Consider the following 22,966-nt stretch of genomic DNA (forward strand, 5'->3'; position numbering starts at 1 on the left):
GCTGGCACGTTTACATCACAGAACAGCATACACAGTTTCAACTGGTTTCAGGTGTAATTACAGTGGGAAATAAATATGAAAAGTGGTTGTTGCTGAAAGTTCAAAAAATGCAGTCAACAAATAGTGAAATCGCAAAAGGCCAGACAAATTTAATAAAATTTTTCCATTTACCTTCCTCAGCTTTACACAGCCTCCTTCAAATAAGAAGATTCTCTGCAGAGAGCCTTTACCCAACTGTTTGTATCACTTCATACAAAATATGTTTGAATCACCACAGCAATACAAGGCTATAAATTCCCAACACGCAACATGCCAAATTCAACTTACGTTTTGATTTCTCGGCATCTAGAGCTTTCCCTTTTCTGTACTCCCCCATACATTTTCATTTGAAACAAATTAAAAAGCATATAGATGTTAAAACATAAAGACAGCTTTGATTTTAAGTGACTTGTGCAACATTATTTTGTGCTTTCTACTTCTCCTTTTCCTCCTACTGTGATTAAAATTCATCGTGCCCTTCTCTACATGTATAATAGTGATGCATCAAGTTCAGTCCAGATAGGATTTCAACCCTCAGACTTGGCCGTAAGCTACATGAGATCCTTACAAATGCAAAAAAAGTGCATTATTTTTTTTTGTGATCTTTCTTTCATGATGGATGAAGTGAAGTTCTGATTATTCGATGTAGGAATGCAACCTTGAGATTGCAGCCTCGGAATAATTCTTAAAATGTAAAAAGAAATTTGTTGAGAGCGCGCTTTCTGGATTTAGAAAAGACACACCGTTATAATGGTGCTACTGGAGCCACGGTACAGTATATCATGGCACATCTCCAGAACATAATCAAGGACATGAGATAGAACTTCTATTTACACAAACTCGATGCCGCTTCCAGAAAAAAATATGACAGAAAAAGAAAAAAAAGGAAAGCATTATTTCCTGAATGTCCTGAATTTTTAGAAGGTTCCTTTTAAATTTCTCTCCAGCAATCCAGTGGTCCTCCACAACTGCATTCTCCCTGACCTTAGTATGGACCATAAGTGACACCGGCAGGAATTGGGAATCATATGGCAAACCGATTCCTCTGAGAGGATGCTCTCCCATGCCCCTTTACTCACAAGCCAGCTTGCTGTCAAAACTTGAAAGGGCAATAGCAAAGGCTTGTAGAGCGCACATGGGGTAGTTGTAGTCCATGGTGAACACGTCCTCAGCCACGCGGCCAAACTGCATCACTATATACTCAGCTGCAAAAAGGTCACAAGAAGCGACAAAACATTAGTTTTGCTTGCAGCTCTCATTAAATAAGCATACATGCAACATCCTCCTCTGGCCCAGCTAAACAAAACACAAACTTGCTCCCATCAAACTTCACAACACTTAACTCATGAGAGTGGGTGTGGTGATATCACAGGGAGAAGCAAGGGTAGGCTGAGTGAGGAATATCTGAGTGATTAAGGATTGTGAGCCTTGATAGAAAATTACAGATTTGGGTATTTCTGCAAATACAGAAGGAAAACTGTTTCTCCATAAAATGTTCAAGTGCATTACGTGTGCTGAGTTTCACACATATCACGAATGAATTAACTCTATTCCTACTTAATTGCGGGCAAGTGGACAAGTAAGGATAAGGAGGGAAGAAAATATATGATAGTGATCTAGATGTTGTCATATCATTCTCAAAAAATACTCCATATTTTTTCTTTTTTGTACTCTTTGTCCTCTGTCTCAAGAATGAGGCAGAGGAGCAGTAAGTTGGACCCAAGCAACTAAAATAAACTCGCTCAGGTAACAGTAAGGGCAGAATCACTCTTAGGTTGGGTTTCTACACATTACAGATAAGGAATGATACTTACGATCATTATCATGAATAATTTGGAAGTTTTTCACTGAGGCCTGTGTGACTCGACCATGGAAATTTAAAACATAGGACTGGGTGTCATCGTTCCAGACGGGAGTTTTGTTATGCAGCTCAATGACACTCTCTGTGTTTTTGTTCTGCCATCTTGCAAGCAGCGTCTCGTGTTCCTGCACACACCACAGGTGAATGCTTCAGTTTAACAGCCTCACAAGATGAAAAAACATATTCACGTAAAAAAACCCCACACAACTTCATTAATCAATCCCAAAGATTTAACTGTCATTCTCAATTCTCAGCACAGCATCATAGAATGAAATAGAGATTTCTGAGTATCTTAATGAGACTGTGCACTCAAGTTCTTTCCACACTTTGGAAAAGGTTAGCTGTATCTTTTGTTATCAAAGTACACTGTTATTTGTAGTGCTGTTATGAGTCACGGAACTAGTCACACATCCCATAGTTATTCATCTGTTTAAAATACTTGTTTAGTCTCTAACTCTCTAGAAATGAAGAATAACAGCTGAAAAAAAACAAACTCTAACTGAAGGAGAATTCAAGTAGTTTTTTATGACTGACCAATGGTATGACTTACATTTCTCGGTCTGATGGAAACTCTTTCATGGTCCATATTCATTCCTGGTATGATCACACTCATCTTACGAGGTCCTTTAAAGCCCAGGACATTTGTTTCCTAAAAATATTTAGAAAAGAGTTCATCATATTCTGTATTTTTAAAGTCCACTTCTTCAACAGAAGAACAGTAGAGCAGCAGCCCATGGGCCTTAAATCAATCCATTAAAAAATATTCTGAGCTCCCACATTTACTTGGATGCCAAACATTCCAGCTTTGTCTGAGAAGCTCTGACAATAGGAAAAATAGAAGCAGACATGTTTCCAAAGACATTCTCAGCACTGGGCACCAGCAACCTTAATACAATTTAAAAAAAAAAAAAATTCCTTTGTTAAATATAAGGATATGGACTAACCAGACTGTTTGGATACTGCTAAAACTGAAAACAAAGTAGTTGTTATTTAGAAAACATAAAATGCAGTCACACATTTTGATGGGAGACCAAATTAAATACATTTATTCGAGTCAGCACAAGAATGAACAAGAAGAAGCTGCCGGTAAGTGTCTGTTGCCAGTGCTGTGGCTTTCAAATTCTTTAGATATGTTATGCTTAGAGATGAGCATGGTAAAAAAAAAAACAACAACACAATACATTAACATGAATGCAAATTTTTGAGCTACGAAAGCAGAGAAATAAAAGGAATATCATGGGCACCAACATGAAATACAAGTTCCTCCATTAAGTACGTGTGATTTGATGCATTTCTGACCAGCTTTTCACAAAAGCATCCAGTACTGTACTGTCCTCTCAAAACACCACCACACGAAATAGCGATACCTCTGAAAGATCCAGTTCATCCCTTAGTTTGTGGTATTTTTTGGGGGGGGAGGGAGATGTCAGGGGTGTCACATGTAACTTGCCCTTTCATCTTTCCCATGTGCAGGGGTCAGTGCAACATTTACTAGTTATGGAACACGTTTTTCCATCCATCAGACCTTGAAATCCCTTTGGTTATCTCAGCAAACCATCTGGAGATTCTAAACAACTCACTGAAGTTTTTAATGCACACAAAGAAAATTCCACAGAGACATTTTAATGAATACTCTTGAAGCAATCCAGGTATATTTATACATCTCCATGACTATACACATTAATTGGAAAAATTGAACCTCTTTTCTGAACCACTTACATCATGGCCCTTGGCAAAGTAAACCAATGTTTAGTTTAGCTGGAGGCATCTGCTTGGTTTTGTATAGTGACAAAACTCAAACTAAAAAGGCTGTCAGCAGATTTTATATGTAGGATGAGAGATTCAGCAGAGCAGAATACATCTTCTAAGATGCATGCTTATGCTTACTTTCCACTAGATACTGACAATATTGCTCTTCTCTGCAATGCTTTACAAGCTTACTGCTCAATAAGCTGCAGTTAGGCTATATACAATTCATTTAGATGCTGACTGGTGGAAAACATTGTTCAAGGTAAAATTAAATAATAGTGCTGAATCACTTTCCTCCCAATAAGAAGCATTATCACTCTGAAACTATATGACCATACAACAATCCACAGATTTTCACTACTTAAATGCTACAAATCAGCATTTCTGCCAAATGTTAAGAGCATCGTTTCTATTCTCACACTGTATCAATTAAAAATTACATCAAAGATTTCTTGGCAAACACGACCCTTTTGCTAAGCTCAAGGTACAATATTAAAATTCTAAAGGTGTATAACATATGAAGAAAACAGTAGGGACAAAAGAAGAGCTTCAAGAAAGAGCAGACCTTTCCAATACCTTGCATCCAAACACAATTAGTTCCTTTGTCCTTTTCCCTTACCTGCTTCTCTACTATGTCCCTGTTCCACTACACTGTGTATACATTCAAGACTACAAATAGCATTCATAGGGGAACATAGGAAATAACAATTTAGTCACTCCAAATACACCTTCAGCAACTTCACTCTCTGGACTTGATTTACACAGGTGTGCCTTGTCCTTCCTATATTCTGTAGATTCATTCCAGAGAGAGCCCAGAGCCACAAAACTCACTACATTTGAGCACAAAGAAAGTGATCACAGTTTGAGCAGAAAGATGTATTTTTCCAGTATTTGAAGGGAGTATATAAACAGGAGGGGCAAAGGCTGTTTACAAGGGTAGACAGTGATAGGACAAGGGGGAATGGTTTTAAACTCAGACAGGGGAGGTTTAGGCTAGATATTAGGAGGAAGTTTTTCACACAGATGGTGGTGATCGCTTTTTGCTGATCCAAATGGGGCAGGAAACAGGAGAAAGCTCATGCTCCAATCCAGAGTTTTTGTAACACATTGATCTTCCCTTTGGTCATCCAGTGAGCCAGAATTTGTTCTGTTCTCTCCAACATCAGAGCAAAATGATCACGCTTTCTTCCAAATAATGGCAAATGGATAGCAATAATTTCCACGTCTACTATCTACATAAATATGGCTTTCAGTGTGATGGAAACTCTCTGCCTGGCACATTCCTGGTCTTTTTCCTTTCAGCTTCTGCATGTGATTGCCTCTTGTGAGGCCTCATCTGGAGTACTGCATCAAGGCCTGGAGTCCCCCAGTACAAGAAAGACTCAGAGCTCCTGGAACAAATCCAGGGGAGGACCACAAAGATCAGAGGGCTGGAGCACCTCCACTATGAAGAAAGACTGAGGGAACTGGGCTTGTTTAGCTTAGAGAAGAGAAGGCTCCGGGGAGACCTCATTGTGGCCTTCCACTACTTGATGGGAGTGTGTAAACAGGAGGGGCAATGGCTATTTACAAGGGTAGATAGTGATAGGACAAGGGGGAATGGTTTTAAACGGAGACAGGGAGCTTTAGGTTAGATATTAGGAGGAAGTGGTGATGCACTGGAACAGGTTGCCCAAGGAGTTGTGGATGCCACATCCCTGAGGCATTCAAGGCCAGGCTGGATGTGGCTCTGGGCAGCCTGGGCTGCTGGTTGGCGACCCTGCACACAGCAGGGGGGTTGGAACTGGATGATCATCGTGGTCCTTTTCAACCCAGGCCATTCTATCATTCTATGATTCCTTCCACTCTTTCTATATGTAGTTTTATTACTGCTTTATTTAAAGTAGAGCCATACCTTGCAGTACCAGCTGAGCTCCCTGCCTGCAGAATCTGAATTGTGAGATGCTAAGGATGTAAAGGAATCTGCAGCTGAATATACTGGTACAAACAGTACGGTTACGCCTCCCTGCTTCTTGATAATTTTGCCAAGCGATTCTGCAATCAGCCATTAGGTGCTGCTCTAGGTTTATTAATATGCCAGCCTGCCATCATCAAGAAGAGTAAATATGGCTAAGAGCACTTGATAAAACTCCGTTATTGCACTAACTTTATTAAATATTACTTGAAACTTCCTAAAGTGAGCTCTGCAATCACAGAATCTCCCAAGTTGGAAGGGACCCACAAGGATCATGAAGTTCAGCTCCCGGTTCCACCCAAAATTCAAACCCTATGTGTGAGAGCGCAGTCCAAATGCTCCCTGAACTCTGGCACTTGAGGCTATGACCATTACTGTGGGCAGTCTGTCATGGGGCCTGTCCAACCTCTGGTGCAGAACTGTCCCTAATTCCCAGCTGCCCCTCCCCTGACACACTCCATGCCATTCCCTTGGGCCCTATTGTTCTCACCAGAGAGCAGAGCTCATTTCCGTCCCACGAGGAGCTGCAGCCACAATGCGGCCTCCTCTCAGCCTCCTCTGCTCTGGGCTCAACAAACTAAGGGACCTCAGCTGCTCCCTCATACATCCTACCCTCTAGATCCTTCACTATCTTTGTTGCTTTCCTTTGGACACTCTCTAATAATTCTACGTCCTTCTTCTGTTGCCACAAACTGCACAGAACTGGAGTGGTCCCAGCCAACCAGCAAACATTTTCCCAATTTTCATGAGAGGCAAGAAAGAAGACCCTGGAGTTGATCCCAGAGCCCATCATCAGTGTTGATGACATAGGTGAAGAAGGCATTAAACATCTTTGTTTTGTCTGCATCTCCATTTACATGGCAACCATCCTCATAAAGTAACCAAGCGTTGTTATTTCTGTTACCAAACAGAACAGAAATTTTTTGTTGTCATCCACACTTCTGGTGTGTTTCAACTCTAATTGTGCTTTAGCCACACAAATTTTCTATCTATAATGGTGAACAGCATCTCTCTAAGTCTTCCCACATCACCCAAACTTACTTCCAGTGGCCATGAGGAATTGTAGGGGTTGGAAGGGACCTCTAGAACACATTATTTTTCCACCTAAGCTCTAAAAGAAGATCAGTGAGAGCTCTCAACACTTTTATCCCACAATTAACAACAGATGCATCAACACTTTCTGACTGTATAAACTAAAATGCTGAATCATCAGCAGGTCAGGTGCAGTAAGTTGGTGGAAGCAGGTACAGCTTGCTCTCCTGATGGGTACCTGACTGCATGAGCTGAAAGATAGCAAACTGCATAGTGGTGCTTTCAACCTGTTATTTATTACAGCTTTTGCTGCAGGAAAAATCTCAAGGCAGGATTTAAAAGAATACTTTAGGACAAGGGTGTTTCAGGAGTGCTCTTTATAGCATTTTTTACTCTGGTTCTGCTGCAGCCAGCAACAATAATCTTATCTTAGCAAACCTATCTATTAATGAAACATCATTCAGATTTCTTTTTGTCCTCTAGCCATAGCACACCTGCAAGCCTTCTGCCTTTCTCCACGACATCAAGTGGAATGAGTCATCTTCTTATACAAATGCAGAAGTTTTATACTACTGATCTGAAAGCAGGCATATAAAAACAGCTTTAGTGTTAACCACATTCTCTCAGCAGAAGCCGTGCTTCTGTTCTTTCCAATATCTGCTCTGCACTTCCAAATACTTCTACTGGCTGCAGCGGAGTTGTTGATTTGGTAATGTTAATGGTTCGAATATCAGTGTTATTCACTCTTACAAGAAGTGCCTTAACTTTTCAATGCATAACCTTTTTTGAACTATTATTGTGTTCTCTTGTGTTTCCAGTTTGCACCAAACAATTAGTTACCTGGATCCAGTGAATGCTCTCCTACGTAAACCAGTAAAATTACCTTTATTAAAAATGCAAGTTACTCTAGTTTCTTACTGATGATTTAGTTGATGATATAAACTCACATCAAATCCTGAGCTCTAATGTTAAATCCTGCTAACTGGATTGCTCTTTGCTTTCCTTTTCCTTCCCTGCTTAAAGCTTTCAGGCTCCCCACACTGCTTCCCACATCCTAAAGCTATATCTTTCCAGAAACACATTCTGTGCATATACAGGGACATGCTGTGATGGCTAGATTTCAAACTGAAAGAGCTCCAGGCATTCCTGATTAGATCTGGACAGCAACTTTTCAGAAAAAAAGTGTTGGGTATTTTTTGTCAGTTATTGAACTGGGAAAACAGAAAACCTTTTGTAGAACTGCACTTACCAATTCTGACTGGAAGAATTCTTTGGGCCCAGAGATTTCTGGACCCAAAGAAAGAATACTCTCTCTGTATTCTGAATACTCTCAGAGAGTATTCTGAGTACTCTGGAAAGAATACTCTCATCATAACAGTCATCCAGGAATCATTCTAAAACAACAACTGTGCTTTAAGTCCTGATTGTCTGCACTGCCCTAACAAACACTATTTAGTCTCCTCTAACAGGCTGGTTTCTCGTTCAGTTGCATTTTAGATTTCATTTTGTCTTTCTATTAAAAAGGAGTTTAATGGCTTTGATTAGCCACTTATCCATCTACCTGTGTTTTGCATCACAGAGGCCTCCTCTAAACCATCATTAGAAATGATCAAGCTCTAGTGCAGTAATTCCATGTGTGCAGCTCCTCCCAGTTCTGGAGGCTCTCTCAGATGATGTCTGCAGGCTGTGAAGCATCCTACCCCTTCAAGAAGGTTATGTAAAACCTCTAACAGCTTTTGACCAAAAGTGAGAACTGGGCAACCTGGTTCTGTGCACAATGTTTTTTTAACTCTTACTTTCCACCGAATTTCCTGGTTTCTCTACTGAAGATCAGATGTTTCACTATGTGAAAGCGCAAATGTTGATTTACATAACCTTAAGTGAGAAGGAAATTCAGTGTGCTGTTTCAGAAACTGAACTGCCCTTTCTTGCATATTTTGCCTATGAGCAGTACTTACATAACAAATAGCAGCTAGCTCCTGACGCAGGACACTCGCCTCCAGGCTTGATGTTGTTTTCATTGGATTTACTCCATTGTCATAAACTGTAAACTTAGTTCCCATAAGATTTGATCTATCAAAAAAATGGAAAATCCAATCACCATTTGTCAATAACACTGCCTCAAATATCTATCCTTTACTGCATTGTGGTTCCAAAGGAAGGACAAAGAATATGAAGTACAAATAGTTAACTCTAATCCCAACTGAATGGTAACTTCTAGATTAAAGGCCATAACAAAAATGTAAAGGTAGAGCAGAGCACAGTAAAGGTCCCTAACTGAAGACTTCTCGTGGCATCTCATAAACTAGTAAATTCAAGAAGGCAATTAAGAAACATCTGAGTGAGATTGGGGTTATCTTGTCTGATTGTTTTTTTGTTTTTTTTTTTTTTACAAAATGCTTACCATCTAAAATATCATTGGCTTTCTCACCTGACTGCTACTCTGTTGGACTACAGTGATTTTCATAAGGTTATAAATAAGATTGGTTTTTATTACTCAAATGGAAATCATATCAAGGACTGCAAAATACAACTTAGAGCACACTAACACTGCATAATCCTCATTCTGTGTTTGCACTGCAGTAGCACATGAAGTTCTGAGATCCATACAGGCAAACAGCAACTAGTAGTATAGTTCCTTTCTTCAGGCACAGACAATCCAAAGACATATTGAGAGGCACCACATATGTCCCAACAACAGATGGATGTATGATGAGATGACAGACAGAAAAGAAGCAAGTGGTTCTGAGTAGAGTCCACTACGTGCAAATATCTCTAATTAGGATCTCAAGAAATGGGCAAAACCCAAGAGATTTTCAGATTATCTAAGAGACAGAACTTCCAAAGTGTTTATATCAATAGTGGGTAGACACAATCTGCTCATGCACTTCTCAAAATCTCATTAAGATAAGCTGTCTGCATCTTCAGATGCCCATAACTCTTGAGAATCTGGCCTTTGAGTGTTTAAGAGTCTCAGTCTGCTGACTTTTAATCAATTATTTATTGATATTTACTTGAGACATTTTGAAACCATGTCTTGGATACTGCTTAACTGCATTAACATTACAATCTGATTTACCCAAACCTCCAAAGAAGTTACAATGATTAAAGGCTTCCTAATTTTATATGAACTATATTGAAAAAAAATAATCTGATATGCTTCAATCTTTACCTCAGTTTTCCAATAAAACTCTCTCCACCTCGAGACAGGTCAGTTGGGTCTATGGAGATGAGGTAATTAGAGGTTTTACTCTTCTTTCGTTTCCTTCCAGCTAACAGAAACACCTGAGCAGTGCAAAAAAACCATCATATATTAGAATGCCAAAGGGGTTAGAGCACACCACATTCTGCTTTGATATAAGGAAACCGTAGGCAATTTTTCTGTCTTCTAGCAAAGTAAAAGAAGGTCTCCTGGGACTTAGCAAAACCAGATAAAAATCAGGACGGGAAAGTGACTTCTCAACCACTCAGTCCATTATTTATGGTTTAAATAATTAAATCCAATCTATTTTGTTAAATGTTTAATTCTAGGTTGCATTGTCTCTTCTGCTGGAATTGAAAATAGATGTTTTTCAGGCCACGGAATGCAGAAAGCCCCAGTTGCTCTCACAAAAAGGTGCCATGCCTGGATTACTTAAAGCCAGTGATTAAACATATGGAGAAAGGCAGCAGAACAAAGTGATACTGTTGTTCTGCTTTTGGAGGACTAGGGCAGGTCTCAGTGATAAGGCATATAAAATACAAGATTACATTTTCCTTGTAAGACTTCTTCAGATTTTTTATTATTTTTTTTAATATTCAGATGCAACTGTTATGCTATTCAAGTTATTTTATGACCTTTTTACCATGCTCCCTTTCCAAGTGGAGGTAATAGGTAGGGTACATCCCTCGATCCATTCCTTTCTTGTCTCTTGTGATTCTGCATTTGACGGTGGCACCCTGTGGAGCAGGTCTTACAGCAAATTCCTCCAGATCATCAACATCTATGAGAGGCTCATTTGTGGAAGGACTAGGGGCTGAGGCCACTTCCTAAAACAGCAAGCAAAACTCAGATAAATTGAGATACCAAGTTATAAATATGAAGGAATGACATTTGCTAACAGCTGCGCTTAAAAAAAAACACACAAAACAAAAGGGACACCCAGTTTCCTCCATTCTAGTTCCACAGAGGCCTTCAAGGCAACATCAAACTAAGGACATCTCCCTATTCAGCTGGTTGAGCTCTTGCTTAACAAAAGCCCACAAAGCAGTTCTCTGTCCTGCTGATGCTGAGCATACAGACACATCTGGCAAAGAAAAACCAGCAGCTGCACAGAGTGCTGTAACGTTAGAAAATCAAACTCTGGCTCACACTTTCCCATCTCAAAACTTTCCTCTTTTGAGAAGGTTCATACCTTCACAACAGTGTTCTTTGATGAAAAGAAGATATTGGATGGCTGAGAGACAGTTTAAGGTCACAGAAAACTCTAAAAGGGAGGAGAAGTCAGTTGAAGTACACAAAGGAGGGAGCCATCATCAACTGGTTTAACAAGAGCTGGATATTCGAACCTCTGAAGCTTTGTTTTATCTTCAGATAGCAGCAACAAGAGCAGAGTGAAAAAATGCTTAGAAAAAAAGATAATAGAAAGAAAAGAACCTTCTGAGATCCTGCAAGAGGCAGAAAGGTAAATATTTACAGTTTACCTTTCTCTTCATTCAAGTTTGCTGTTCGTTTCTCCAAGTCATTATTTTCATTACTTCTGTGAACTGAAAGCTTTCACAGTAAATTAGCTGAGAGATGCTGTAGTACATATTGAAAACAAAACAGAAAAACAGGCCTATCCTGACTGTGCTCTGAACTGATGCAGTACACAGTGACCCACATGCTCCTTCTTCAGCACTGACCCCTTACTTACCTTACTGGATTTCTTGCTTGTGGCAGAACCAGGCCGGGTGTTACTGTTTAGCTGGGAAGAGCTAGAGCTGTCTGCATCTTCCTCATCCTCTTCCTCATCAAAATTCATGCTGCTTGAAATGCCTGAGGAGAAAGCAGAGCACTATGATATACTAATACTTGATATAAAAATATCATTTCTTATGTTGTTGCACCCTTAGGCTTACAGGTGAGAGAAGGAATGTGTGTGAGGGGCTTCATTATGTGAGGCACCATATAAATGAGTGGTGAGACAGCACCTGCATGGAGAAACCAAAACATGAGGTAGGAAATAGCATGGTCTCCATTCCACAGAGAAGACTGTTAAGCAGTGATGCAAGAAAAATACAGAGTGAGAAATTAAATATAAATTTCAACCCCATCAAGTACTTCAAACACAACATGTCTGAGTAGACAACCTATCACAGCCATTTGGAAACCTTAACAATTAAAATATGAACAATTCTAACAGCACACTTCTAACAGTTCCTATGAGATCCAATAAAAAGCAAATCTTACACTGCTTTCAATGAGGAAATGTTCCTATGCATATTTATTTCATGTAAAAAACAGTACCAGCCTAGGCCAAAGGTACTGCCTTAGTGTGCTTAAAAATCTGACTTTAAAAGAATTCAAAGCCTCAGACATTTCAAAGGGGAACAAAACTTTGAACATCAAACAGGGCTGGGCAGCAAAAAGTATCCAACGATGGGACATTTGCCAGGTCTAGTTTTTCAGATGAAGCTACCTTGTACTCAAGTTTCTCATATCAGAGGCAGACTATGCAGTATTTCTCACCTGTTTTCTTCCCCTCAACCCCCCAAAAATCATGAAACAAAATAAACCTACAACCATCTGGTCCAGAATCTCTGCTATTGTTAAGCCTGACACAGAAGGATAAATTAAACTCAATGATTTCCAGGGCTAAACAGCATGGGCATAATTAACTTTTTTCTTTCTGACTTACCAGGAGCATGATCCAAGGCGACAAGACTGGACTGGGAGGTGGAAGAGGACCAGGATGTATTTGCATGGGGATCTGGGAAAGGAAAACTTCTATGAATGATTCTGCAAACTCAAGTAACTCATCAACAGCATTCTTTACAGGACTAAAGGCTTACCACATGGGGCTAAAACACTGCTGCCACAACTTTCAATTAGGAACATCATGCCCTTCTGCACAACCAAATTCACTTTCCATTTACTACGCCCACTGTCACTTTTTGGGGATTTAGAATAAAGCCTATAGCCCTGATTCATAGAGCTCAAGCTTCAGAAAGCATCATCCATGCTAAAAGGCTGTGCCACAGACACTTTTGTGAACAACATGCCCTTCATGGTAAGTTTTAGGCCTAATTCTAACACACATACACCAAAAAAAAAAACCCCTTCCAGAACACAGATTCTATACTAATATTTATTCAGTAACATTGAAAAAGAATATTCAGATATTTGGATGGTCTAAATTCTACCTAAAACCTTGTGCCAAATGTGTGTGCATTATCTATCTTAGACTATCTAAATGGTGCTTCTGAACTCCCACAGGTACACACAGAGATTTTCAGGCAACTTAGTCACTGGAGCATGAGCTTGGTCTGCAATAAGCAGAGACTCAACTACCATAAAAATATAAATACTAGAGTCTGTACCAGTAATGGTTTGCTTCACTTCCAATTTTGGAAATGAATGAGGAAAATAGACACCAAAAAGCTCTTAAATATTTTTTATGTTATTGCTCTTTCCAGTTACTTCAATGCATGCCCTTTAAAACAGCTTTTGACACAGATGCATACCTGACAATAAAACAACACCAAAGCAGTAAGAGCAAATAAAAATGAAACAGAAGCATACTGCAATTTTTATATTTCATTCAGCTGTACCATGAGTGGTCTCACAATCTATTTGTTCAGTTGCTCCAGTGTGGACATACAGCACCCAGCACGACAGCAGGAAGTTTTAGGAGAACGTGGGATGCAGGGGAGCCTGAATTCATGGGTCAACTGGTATTTTTAAAGCAGAACTCACTCATTATTAATCATGCACATTAATCACAAACATTAGTTGTTAATGATGACAACCAATGTTCTAGTCAAATATGCACCATTAGGAGAAGGAATTCATCTCTTCAGCTGGCATCCATGCAGAAAAGCCATACTTGCCTATGTCAGTATAATTTGCTTCTACATTCCTGTAGAATGTTGGTGGGGAAAATTCTCTGCCTGTTATAGAAAAGCCTGCAGTGAAGACCTATGGGAAAGAATGCTTCAAAGAGTTCCTGTGTTGTTCTTGAATCCAGAAATCAAACCTCTTCCTTCTCCAAATGTCAAAAGAGCTGTAACTTTAGGTGGAAAGAACTAAGACTGGGGGGTTGGAGATTCATCATCCTTGAGGTCCCTTCCAACCCTGGCCATTCTGTGATTCAGTGATCTGAACAAGTTGTTCATCCCAAGTCTTTACAGAAACATACAAGAAATTGATAAACATGAAGACTGAAATTTAATTATTGAGTGGTGAAGCCTAAAGAAGTCTGGCTCTGTCCAAGTGACTCATTTGCCAGCAAGGACCTATACATATTAAAACTTCTGAAATTAAAAGGACAGATATTTCCTGCAGGAACTAAATGATTCTAGCTATGGCAATTTCCAACAGATGGAGAAATCAAATAAAACATTTGGCATTTTCTTGCAAACAGCATATTCTCTTCACACTCAGCTACCCTATGCCCTCTTGTCTTGTCACTGAGCTTGACTTGCTGAGTGATCCTCAAAGAGGAGAAATGCATATGCTGAGAGAGGTTTCTCTCCACAAAGTTAAAGTCACAGAGCAGAATTGGCACAAATCAGGGTAAGCAAATCTAATGGGACTTGACCTGCCCCTTCCCATTAGGCCGGCTAGCATTCAGCTCAGTGATTTTCTCCTCTTGCTCCTGTTACATGCAAGAGGTGGACTAATGGGAAAAAGCCATTCTAAATGCTTTGCAGACCAATGGGGACACATCAAAAAGGACGTGCCACAAGCAGTGAAGCAGCAGTGGGAATCCATATAAAAAGCCCTGGCTCTACATAAATGTTTCCAGGACTACCGGGATACTATCAAGTCTCCTTTACTGGTATCAAGTGCAAAACCACATAGGCAGAGTAAACATATTTTTTGGAGATACTACTAGTTGCAGTCCTGTCTTAATACTGTCTTAATACTTTTCTTTGTGTCCCACAGATGACAGTTCTGTTGTTAATAAAAATTCTCCCCAGCATTCCCAAAAACAAAGCTCCTACACAGACTTGAAGCATACCAGTCAAACAGCCTCAGCAGTGTCTGCTCTGATCAGGAGTATGATCAGTGCTGGATAAAAAAAAAAGGTCATGCCATATATTGCTTCTACTGAGAAAACAAACAAAAGAATTGAGAGAATAACATCAAAAATAGAAATGTCCCCCAGAGTAAAAATCTGAGTGCTCTGACCTAATTTGAGAAGTCTGCTGATAATTTTTAAGTCCACAAGCTTTAGTAAGTAGTGTGTCCAACTATTACATATTCTGAGCCATAGTCGAAGTCAACACAATCATCACACAGATCAGAACTTGTTAGTCATGCCAACATTCCTTTGACTCAAATGCCCAGGAAGTGCCCCACTTGGATAAAATATGCCCGTTTCAGTTGAAGTTGCTCACATCTGCAGAGTAATGTCCCAGGAAAAATGAATCTTAGTGAGAACTGTGCTGCAGACAAGAAGCGTGCATTTAGATATGAATAGCCTATTCTAGATGAGTCAAGTTTGCACTTACATTTTGCTCTTTATACACAAGGAGTTTATTCTTAAAGCATCAGAGTACGCTTGGCTCAAGCCATCTTAGCCTCAAAAGCCATGCAATGAAGAAGAACTCCTCCTAAATAAGTGCTTTCAGAAAAAGCTCTGTGAAGATTTTAGGATTTTTTCCTTCCTACGGATAATGTTTAACAAAAGATAGTAACACTGCAGGAAGGAAAGCACAGTTGCATGAATGCGTACATACACAGTCTATCTCCTAAATCATGTGTGCCTTTAGGAAAAAAAAAAACCAACCGAGAGCATTTCAGGACAACGTGGGACAAATGTTGCAGAATGCAGTATTGTAATTTTCACCTCTCCAAGCATGAACACACATTGTGAAACCATGAACACAGTTTAACCAACAGCAAAACTAAAACTAATATTCTAGTTCAAATATTGTTATTCCATACTCTTCATCAGCTGTCACATAAGTGATTTCCGGAGTCATAAAATATCAAAATGTAACAGATGGATATGAGCATTAGCATCTGCTTGGTGCTTTAATAGCCACACTGTACTGCAGATGGGAATATCACAGTTCTGAGAGCCTGGGGAACATTTGTTCCTTGGGACAAGAGAGAACTTCATTATTTTTAGAGACAGAATAGAAGAGAGCCTGAAAGGAAGAATATCAATCTCTGCTAGGGCTGAGCATGAGAACAAGAAAAGGAATCAGCATTAATAAAGCTAGCAATGAGAATCTGAAGTGGCTTTAACTACTTACCCTTTTTCTGCATTGCTGTTTTAAGATCCTGCTTGCTTTGCTGTTGTTGGCCAGTAGCCATTTTCTCTCCATCATCTTCATCATGGCTAGACTGCCCAACAGTGAGAATCTGCACTTGACTTCCTGCTTTCTGAACATCATCTTGAAAAGCAGCTGGGCCATCAATTCCTGTCAGACAACAGCAACAGCCTTAGTTGTCATTGTGTCAGAAGTTACTGAAAAGAGAATCACTCTCTTATAAAAAGCATGCTTCTAGGAAACAAAGAGGTCATACTTAATAATACTTTCTAGACTTAAGCAAGACTAAAATAGTGCCAGAGGCAAAAGCCTTACTTCCCATATGCTGTGCTTTAGAATGTCCAAGAGGTGATCAGAATTTCACTGTTGCCCTCCTCATGCTGAAGGCAATGTACCCATTCACGGAAAACTGATCAGAAATCAAATGGAGAAGAAAGACAAATAACAAACGCAGTTCTCCTAGGGGGACACAACTGGTTTGGAAATAAACCTGAGTCCCAGATTCTGCCATATTCCCTATAAAACATGGAGACTCCCACTAAGAACCAAGAAACCTAGAAAATTCACCTGCAGGAACTAGCAGCATATACTACAGGAGCATCAGACTAACAAGCCCAAATATGCCTACCAATTCAGTAAACTGTCATACAGCTAGAAAACCAGAATGAAACTATACAGAGATAATAAATATCCCTTGCAATCTCCATCCTCGGAGACACTTGAAATCAGACTGGACACCTGGGCAACCTGCAAGGATGGAGGTCAAGACAGTACATGAGGCACCTTCCAGTCTCAGCCAGGCTGTCATTCTGGGTTCTGGCTTTATTTACCTCCTGATTGCTGTATTTTGCCTCTGAAGATATAAGAATGAAAAAATGGAGTGAGGGGAGTGTTTTTATCATAAGCTAACTTCTTTCTTCAGGACAGTAGGTTGAAACATCAGACTGCAAACATACTTCAGCTCTTAGTGAAGATTTAGTGCTGGAATATATAACTAAACTAGCTATATAAAAAAGCATTTCTGCACCAATAAAAAAGCACTATTATCATTTACAGACGTGGTAAATAACATAACCCTTTGCACTGCAGCTGTTTTACAGGCTATGTTTTAAAAGCTTTACAAAGAGCTAGCTCAGTATGAGAATATGCTGCTCCTCAGACCAAACAGAGCTGAATGAATCCTCTAAGAATGAACTGTTAGGGCCTGGGGTATTTGCAGACTGTCATCTGTAACAGAAGTCTCCACGATTACCATTACAACCTTCCTTGCCAGTAGCTGTCAACTTGTGTTACAAGGCAACTGGATGATACACTAGCATGCTTAACTGTATGTTGCCATACCTGATGTCACTGTCATCCTGGTGCAAAGCATAAGTGGAAAAAAAACTGGCCCACCCCCTCAGTAACAGCGCTGACTGTGCTACCACATAAGATGCAGTCCAACACCACAGAAGTATTTAAAAACTTTCAGGTTAGATGGAAAAAGAGAGAGACAAAACAAGAGGAGGTGTGACTGACATTTCCCACAGTCAGATTTCAAGGTCAGAAGGAATTATTGACTCTGCTGCATCATGCAGAACCTTATGGCAAATTCTGCACCAATCTGTAAGTTCCGGCCTACTTACAGTAAAACTAACAACAAATAAACAATCTGTTTGTCTAACCTAGGAAGTCTAAATGAAGCTGAAGGAAATGTTTCTATCACCTTGGCAAGATAAGAGTTTCAGGTGCTCTGTGTGACAGTGAGTGCACTGCAACCCCATGGCCACTGCTCTGCTGGTGCTGTATACTCCATGCCCAACATGCGTGACTCATTCTGAACAGGCCTAACGAGTTCCTGCTACTTGATTATTTTTACACCATCTGTTAAGCAACACACATTCTACACCATAAAGTACCTTGTCCCTTCAGAAGTCAGTCCCCAATGCATCTCTCAACCTTACCTTTGATCAGTGGAAGGAACTAAACTTTCTAGGTCCCTGCATGTTTTTCTGTCCTCCACTTTTCAAATCAATTCCAAATTCTTTGAAAGTTTTCTCTTTGAAGCCTGGAGAGCCATTAGTTTAGTTGTGGTCTCCAGTGCCATTTCCTGCATAACAACAGAGCTCCTCTCACCTTGGTTTTCATCTTTCAGGAGGTGTTGTTTCCCAGGACAGTCTGCCAAACCACAAGTGCTCCCCAAGTGCTTTGTTACTAAAATACTGCATTATTGAAAACTGAACATAAATCCTGCATCCAGCTTTACAAAAATGCATGCTGCCTAAATGAATTCTAGTTCACTGGACGAACAGATTGCTGTCTCACAAGTCTTATAATTCACAACACAAAGCTGTTTATTCAGCAAGCTTTGCCAGCCGTGATTTAAATTCTAAAAGTTTTGACTGGAAGGCATCAGTCCCAAAACAGAGAAGACCTCTTTTCAACATATTTACTGTTGACACTTCTCTTAGGGAACGGCATAAGTCTAACTTACACAGTGTGATATGGATGTTGCAGATACCCGCACTTTAATCTCATGCAGCCTCAGTCAAATCAAACAAAGAAGAGGTCAAAAACAAACATATAAAAATAACGAAAGCTACAAAAAAAGTAAATTTAACTTTCTACTTGCCACCACTCACAAAAGCACAAGGATTTTCATCAGGTCGTCGATATACTGAAAGGCAGCAAATGCAAAACAATGGCTGCAGTGAACTGAGAAAAGCACTGAACCTGAGAAAAGCAGTAACAGAGGAAACTTTAAAAAGTTTATGGCATCCAAATATGCTCATACCAACTTGGGCAACAGAAACATTTTTAGCTACCTAAGTACACTAGCAGGGACAAATTTTATGTTGAACAGTGTAATTCCCAATGCTGTAGGCATAATGTAGGCAGTGAGCAGACTAGCAGGTTTGCTGACTGAGTTATTTCAGGATAAGTACTACAGCAAAGGTATTCTAGAATAGAGAATTGCTTGGATCCACTGCAGTACTTGAAACGATTCTAATCATATTAACCATCATTTTTAAAGTGACCAAAGGCTAATTCTTACCATACCATTCACAGTGTCAAGCATTAAGCACCCACGAAATGAACAAGATGCTCATCCCTTGTGCACATCTAGACCTTATTAAGTTTTGGATACTCGAAACCTAACTTTGTGAACCCATTTCAAAAGGAACAAAACACCCTAATTATTCTTCTTCCAAGCAGATCAATATCTGCAGCAAAAGAACTGACTGACAGCAGTAGAGACAGCACTGAGGCTGCTGCTTTCTGATGCCTGCAGAACATCTATGCTCGCATCCCGTGCTGTCAGGAACATCACGTATTATTAGGCAGTAGGACAAAGGCTACCCTGGCAGGGCACGCTTTTAGAAAAGAAAAATCAATTCCAGCATTCTAAAGCATGCATCACTGGTAGAGGGTGTTATTAAGCATTACAAATGGTTCTGCTGGTGACTCCATTGGTGTCAACTGCAAACATCCAGGTCTGGAATCCCCAGTACAAGAAAGACAGGGAGCTGTTAGAAAGGGTCCAGAGGAGAGCCACAAAGATGATCAGGCGACTGGAGCACCTCTCCTACAAAGACAGGCTGAGGGAGCTGGGCTTGTTCAGCCTGGAGAAAAGAAGGCTGCGGGGTGACCTCATTGCAGCCTTTATTACCTAAAAGGAGCCTACAGACAGGAGGGAATCAACTCTTTGAAAGGGTTGATAACAGCAGGACAAGGGGAAATGGTTTTAAGTTGAGGGAGGGAAGATTTAGGTTGGATGTCAGGGGGTTCTTTACAGAGAGAGTGGTGAGGTGCTGGAACAGGCTGCCCAGAGAGGCTGTGGATGCCCCATCCCTGGAGGTGTTCACAGCCAGGTTGGATGGGGCCTGGGCAGCCTGGTCTAGTATTAAATGGGGAGGTTGGTGGCAGGGGGGTTGGAGATTGATGATCCTTGAGGTCCCTTCCAACCCTGGCCATTCTGTGATTCTGTAATTCCATTGAAGGGAAGGGAAGATCTAGCTGGGCAGAGAGAGAAAAAATGAAAATAACCTCTGTAGTATCATAATATTGTGGTGAGGGTGGGAGGAGGGGGGGAAAGCAGCAAATAAATTTGATGCCACAGATGGTTCACGGCAAACACAGGATTAACTATAATATTTGTGTCTGCGCATGCATTATTGCAGTTACATGTATATGTGCAACGTAGTTATATGCAATGGTACTAAATGCAAGCACACACATTTCTTTATATATGTCATGTGATGTCTGTGTATTTTGTTCAGTCATAGTTCAAGAGGCTGCTTCATCATCACCTGCCTAATGTCTGAAAGCACTTTCAAGCCTGCACAATTGTGATATTTGAGGTGAATCTCTCCCTTTCTTCTCATTCTTTGCCTCACTGCCTCCTTGTCCTTCCACCCACCTACTGGAAGGATGGTTCACAGAGCAATAAAAGTAATAAAAGCAAACAACTCATGTCTGCAGGTTCAAGTTTCCAGTTTAAGAAGAGTGTCAGGAAAGACAAGCTGAGTGGGCTGTGCCAAAAATAAAGTGCTTATAGCTAGATGCAGGCTTTCTACATTTTTCTTCCCAAGGGTAACGTAGAGAAAAACGGATGGACATGTCCTTGAATATCTGTTAAGAAGAAAAGGAACTCTTTATATTACCCTCTAGGCAACTACAAAGGAGGGCAGGGAGGAAAGAGGGAGACTGAAACAACCCTGTTACAGAAGCAACTCCCTTCAGTTATGACCTTCTGGAAAACTTTGACACTGTCGTGTCTCAGAGAAAACGTGGAACAACCAGAAATAAAAAGCAGGGAAAAAAAACCAACCAGCTGGCATTCACTGGCATTTCCATCCTACATCTCCAACTTGTATTCTGTTTTCAATACCTGTATTGAAAACTGTATCTCAGCACTTCAAATCTTATAGACAGAACTGATAATAAACAGAACATTTTGTTGCTCAAGAGATAATCAAGAAAGAATAACACCTTTCTTTTTTTACAGAGAGAGTGGTGAGGTGCTGGAACAGGCTGCCCAGAGAGGCTGTGGATGCCCCATCCATGGAGGTGTTCAAGGCCAGGTTGGATGGGGCCTGGGCAGCCTGGTCTGGTATTAAATGGGGAGGTTGGTGGCCCTGCATGTGGCAGGGGGGCTGGAGATTCATAATCCTTGAGGTCCCTTCCAACCCTGGCCATTCTGTGATTCTATGATTCTTTCACTTGGAGGGGGGTGTGGGTTCAAAGAGGAGGAATAAACTACATCCCATCCAACTGTGTAAGACCAGGGAAAGCTCAGAGAGGCAGCTGGTGAAAGTGACCACTGCTTACAGATGAGGACCAGAACAGACACAAGGAGAGATACTGCTATGTGACAATAGCAGACAATGCACAATGTTAGTCTTATATAAATCAGTTCAAGCTTCAAAAAGTGGCAAACTACCCAGCAATATTTCCTATTGGTACTTTTACATGGACTTGTAAGCATAGGAAAGAATGATTAACTGATTAACACACTAAGTTTTAAGAATATGCTTAAGCTGTTTGTGTATCAGACTCAAGAACAAGCCCAAGTTATGTCCTTCCTCTGCAAATGCAAATGCCATTGACACACTAGAAACTTTCCTTCATTTCTTCTTTAAACGTGCCTTAAAAGGAAAGACACCAGGTTAGACAAGCCACTGGTCAAACACAGAAGGTACATCCAAGTGGACAAGGCAAGGCTGCAACCAGCAGCAAGGCTGCTATTACAAACTGCAGAGCAACTCTTCTGCCAGCTTAAGATTGTAGCTTCAAAAGCCTACTCCAATTTCAGAGACGGAAAAATCCATTTTTATTATACCAACACAGAAGTGATCTAGCCTAAATTTCAGCTGAAGGAAGGTCTACTGCTAACATTACATCAAGTCAATATAGCAAGCACTCGAGCAGCAAGCTCTACATTCACCTTCATGAAATCTAGAAAACCATAGCTGGATTTCATCACTATTAAGTCTGTGTGTTCCTAATTTGTAACTTGGAAGGGCTGTAACAGCAGGGTTTTTCTTGCTGGAAACTCATTTGCTCCTCCTACAACCCTTTCTCTTTAATGCACAGGAAACCAAGATAAATCCACTCTACATAAAGTCTTTTATTCCTGTAAGAGTAAGTACTGTGATGAGAAATAATGCTTCGTGTCCAACAAATGGTGCTACTTTCTAAGTTGGCCAGCACTAATGTAGTTTCTTGTTACATAAAAAATGGGACAGGATACACAAATCAAAACAGACAGACAGGCATGAAAGAGAGGAAATAAACATGGAAGAAGTAAATAAAATCAAAACACGAAACAGTTATCCTGGCAGAAAAAGTGCTGTGTGTCAGAGCTTCTCATCTGCTTTCTGGCTTTCATATGTGCAGTAAGGGAAAATGTTTCCTAGAGCATGCTAACATAGTATATCTATAGAGGATTCAGTAAGAAACAAACCCTCATGGAATGACTTATAAATTTTCATATCAGATTTCACTTTGAATTATGTTCTGGCTTTGCATGTTTGTTTGTCTGTTTTTTTATATTGATAAAGGTCCTTTTTATCTTCCTGATTTGCTTCTGCATGATTTACTGCAAAAAGCTAAAAAAAAAAAAAGCACTTTACTTCACAAACCTACACTGAGAAAAAAGAAAACAAATTAAAAAAACAACAACCAACTACTTCATACCACAATGTACAACCTCAATTCTGAACAAATAATCTAGGTATTTGGGATTTAAAGATGTTCTGGTCTTGTATTTGTATCCCATGCTGGGTGCATGTTTTTCATAGGTACTTGTTACAATTGTTTTCACTTGTTTGGACTATTTTTCTGTGGTTCACTAATATTCTTATGCAACACTTCTTTGCATCACA

At 40.1% G+C, this 22,966-nt stretch overlaps 1 protein-coding gene across 5 annotated transcripts in view; it reads right to left on the bottom strand.

The window, feature by feature from the left end:
• TUB (TUB bipartite transcription factor) overlaps positions 1-22,966 on the bottom strand; it is a 136,442-nt gene that overhangs the window by 8,705 nt on the left and 104,771 nt on the right. For 4 of the 5 annotated variants that reach the window (XM_085224186.1, XM_019615328.3, XM_085224188.1 and 1 more), the window contains 9 exons: positions 16,083-16,250; positions 12,515-12,586; positions 11,531-11,652; positions 10,473-10,664; positions 9,808-9,920; positions 8,594-8,708; positions 2,451-2,549; positions 1,854-2,025; positions 125-1,244 (listed from right to left, as the gene is read on the bottom strand). In XM_085224186.1, the coding sequence (XP_085080312.1) occupies positions 1,111-1,244; positions 1,854-2,025; positions 2,451-2,549; positions 8,594-8,708; positions 9,808-9,920; positions 10,473-10,664; positions 11,531-11,652; positions 12,515-12,586; positions 16,083-16,250 (1,187 nt within the window). In that variant the 3' untranslated portion in view covers positions 125-1,110. Of the gene's footprint in view, positions 1-124; positions 1,245-1,853; positions 2,026-2,450; positions 2,550-8,593; positions 8,709-9,807; positions 9,921-10,472; positions 10,665-11,530; positions 11,653-12,514; positions 12,587-16,082; positions 16,251-22,966 lie in introns of those variants that run through there. The other variant, XM_085224189.1, reaches the window with a different exon arrangement.

This window comes from Meleagris gallopavo, chromosome 5, assembly GCF_905368555.1.
Source record: "Meleagris gallopavo chromosome 5, MGAL_WU_HG_1.1, whole genome shotgun sequence".
Classification (NCBI taxonomy): Eukaryota; Metazoa; Chordata; class Aves; order Galliformes; family Phasianidae; genus Meleagris; species Meleagris gallopavo.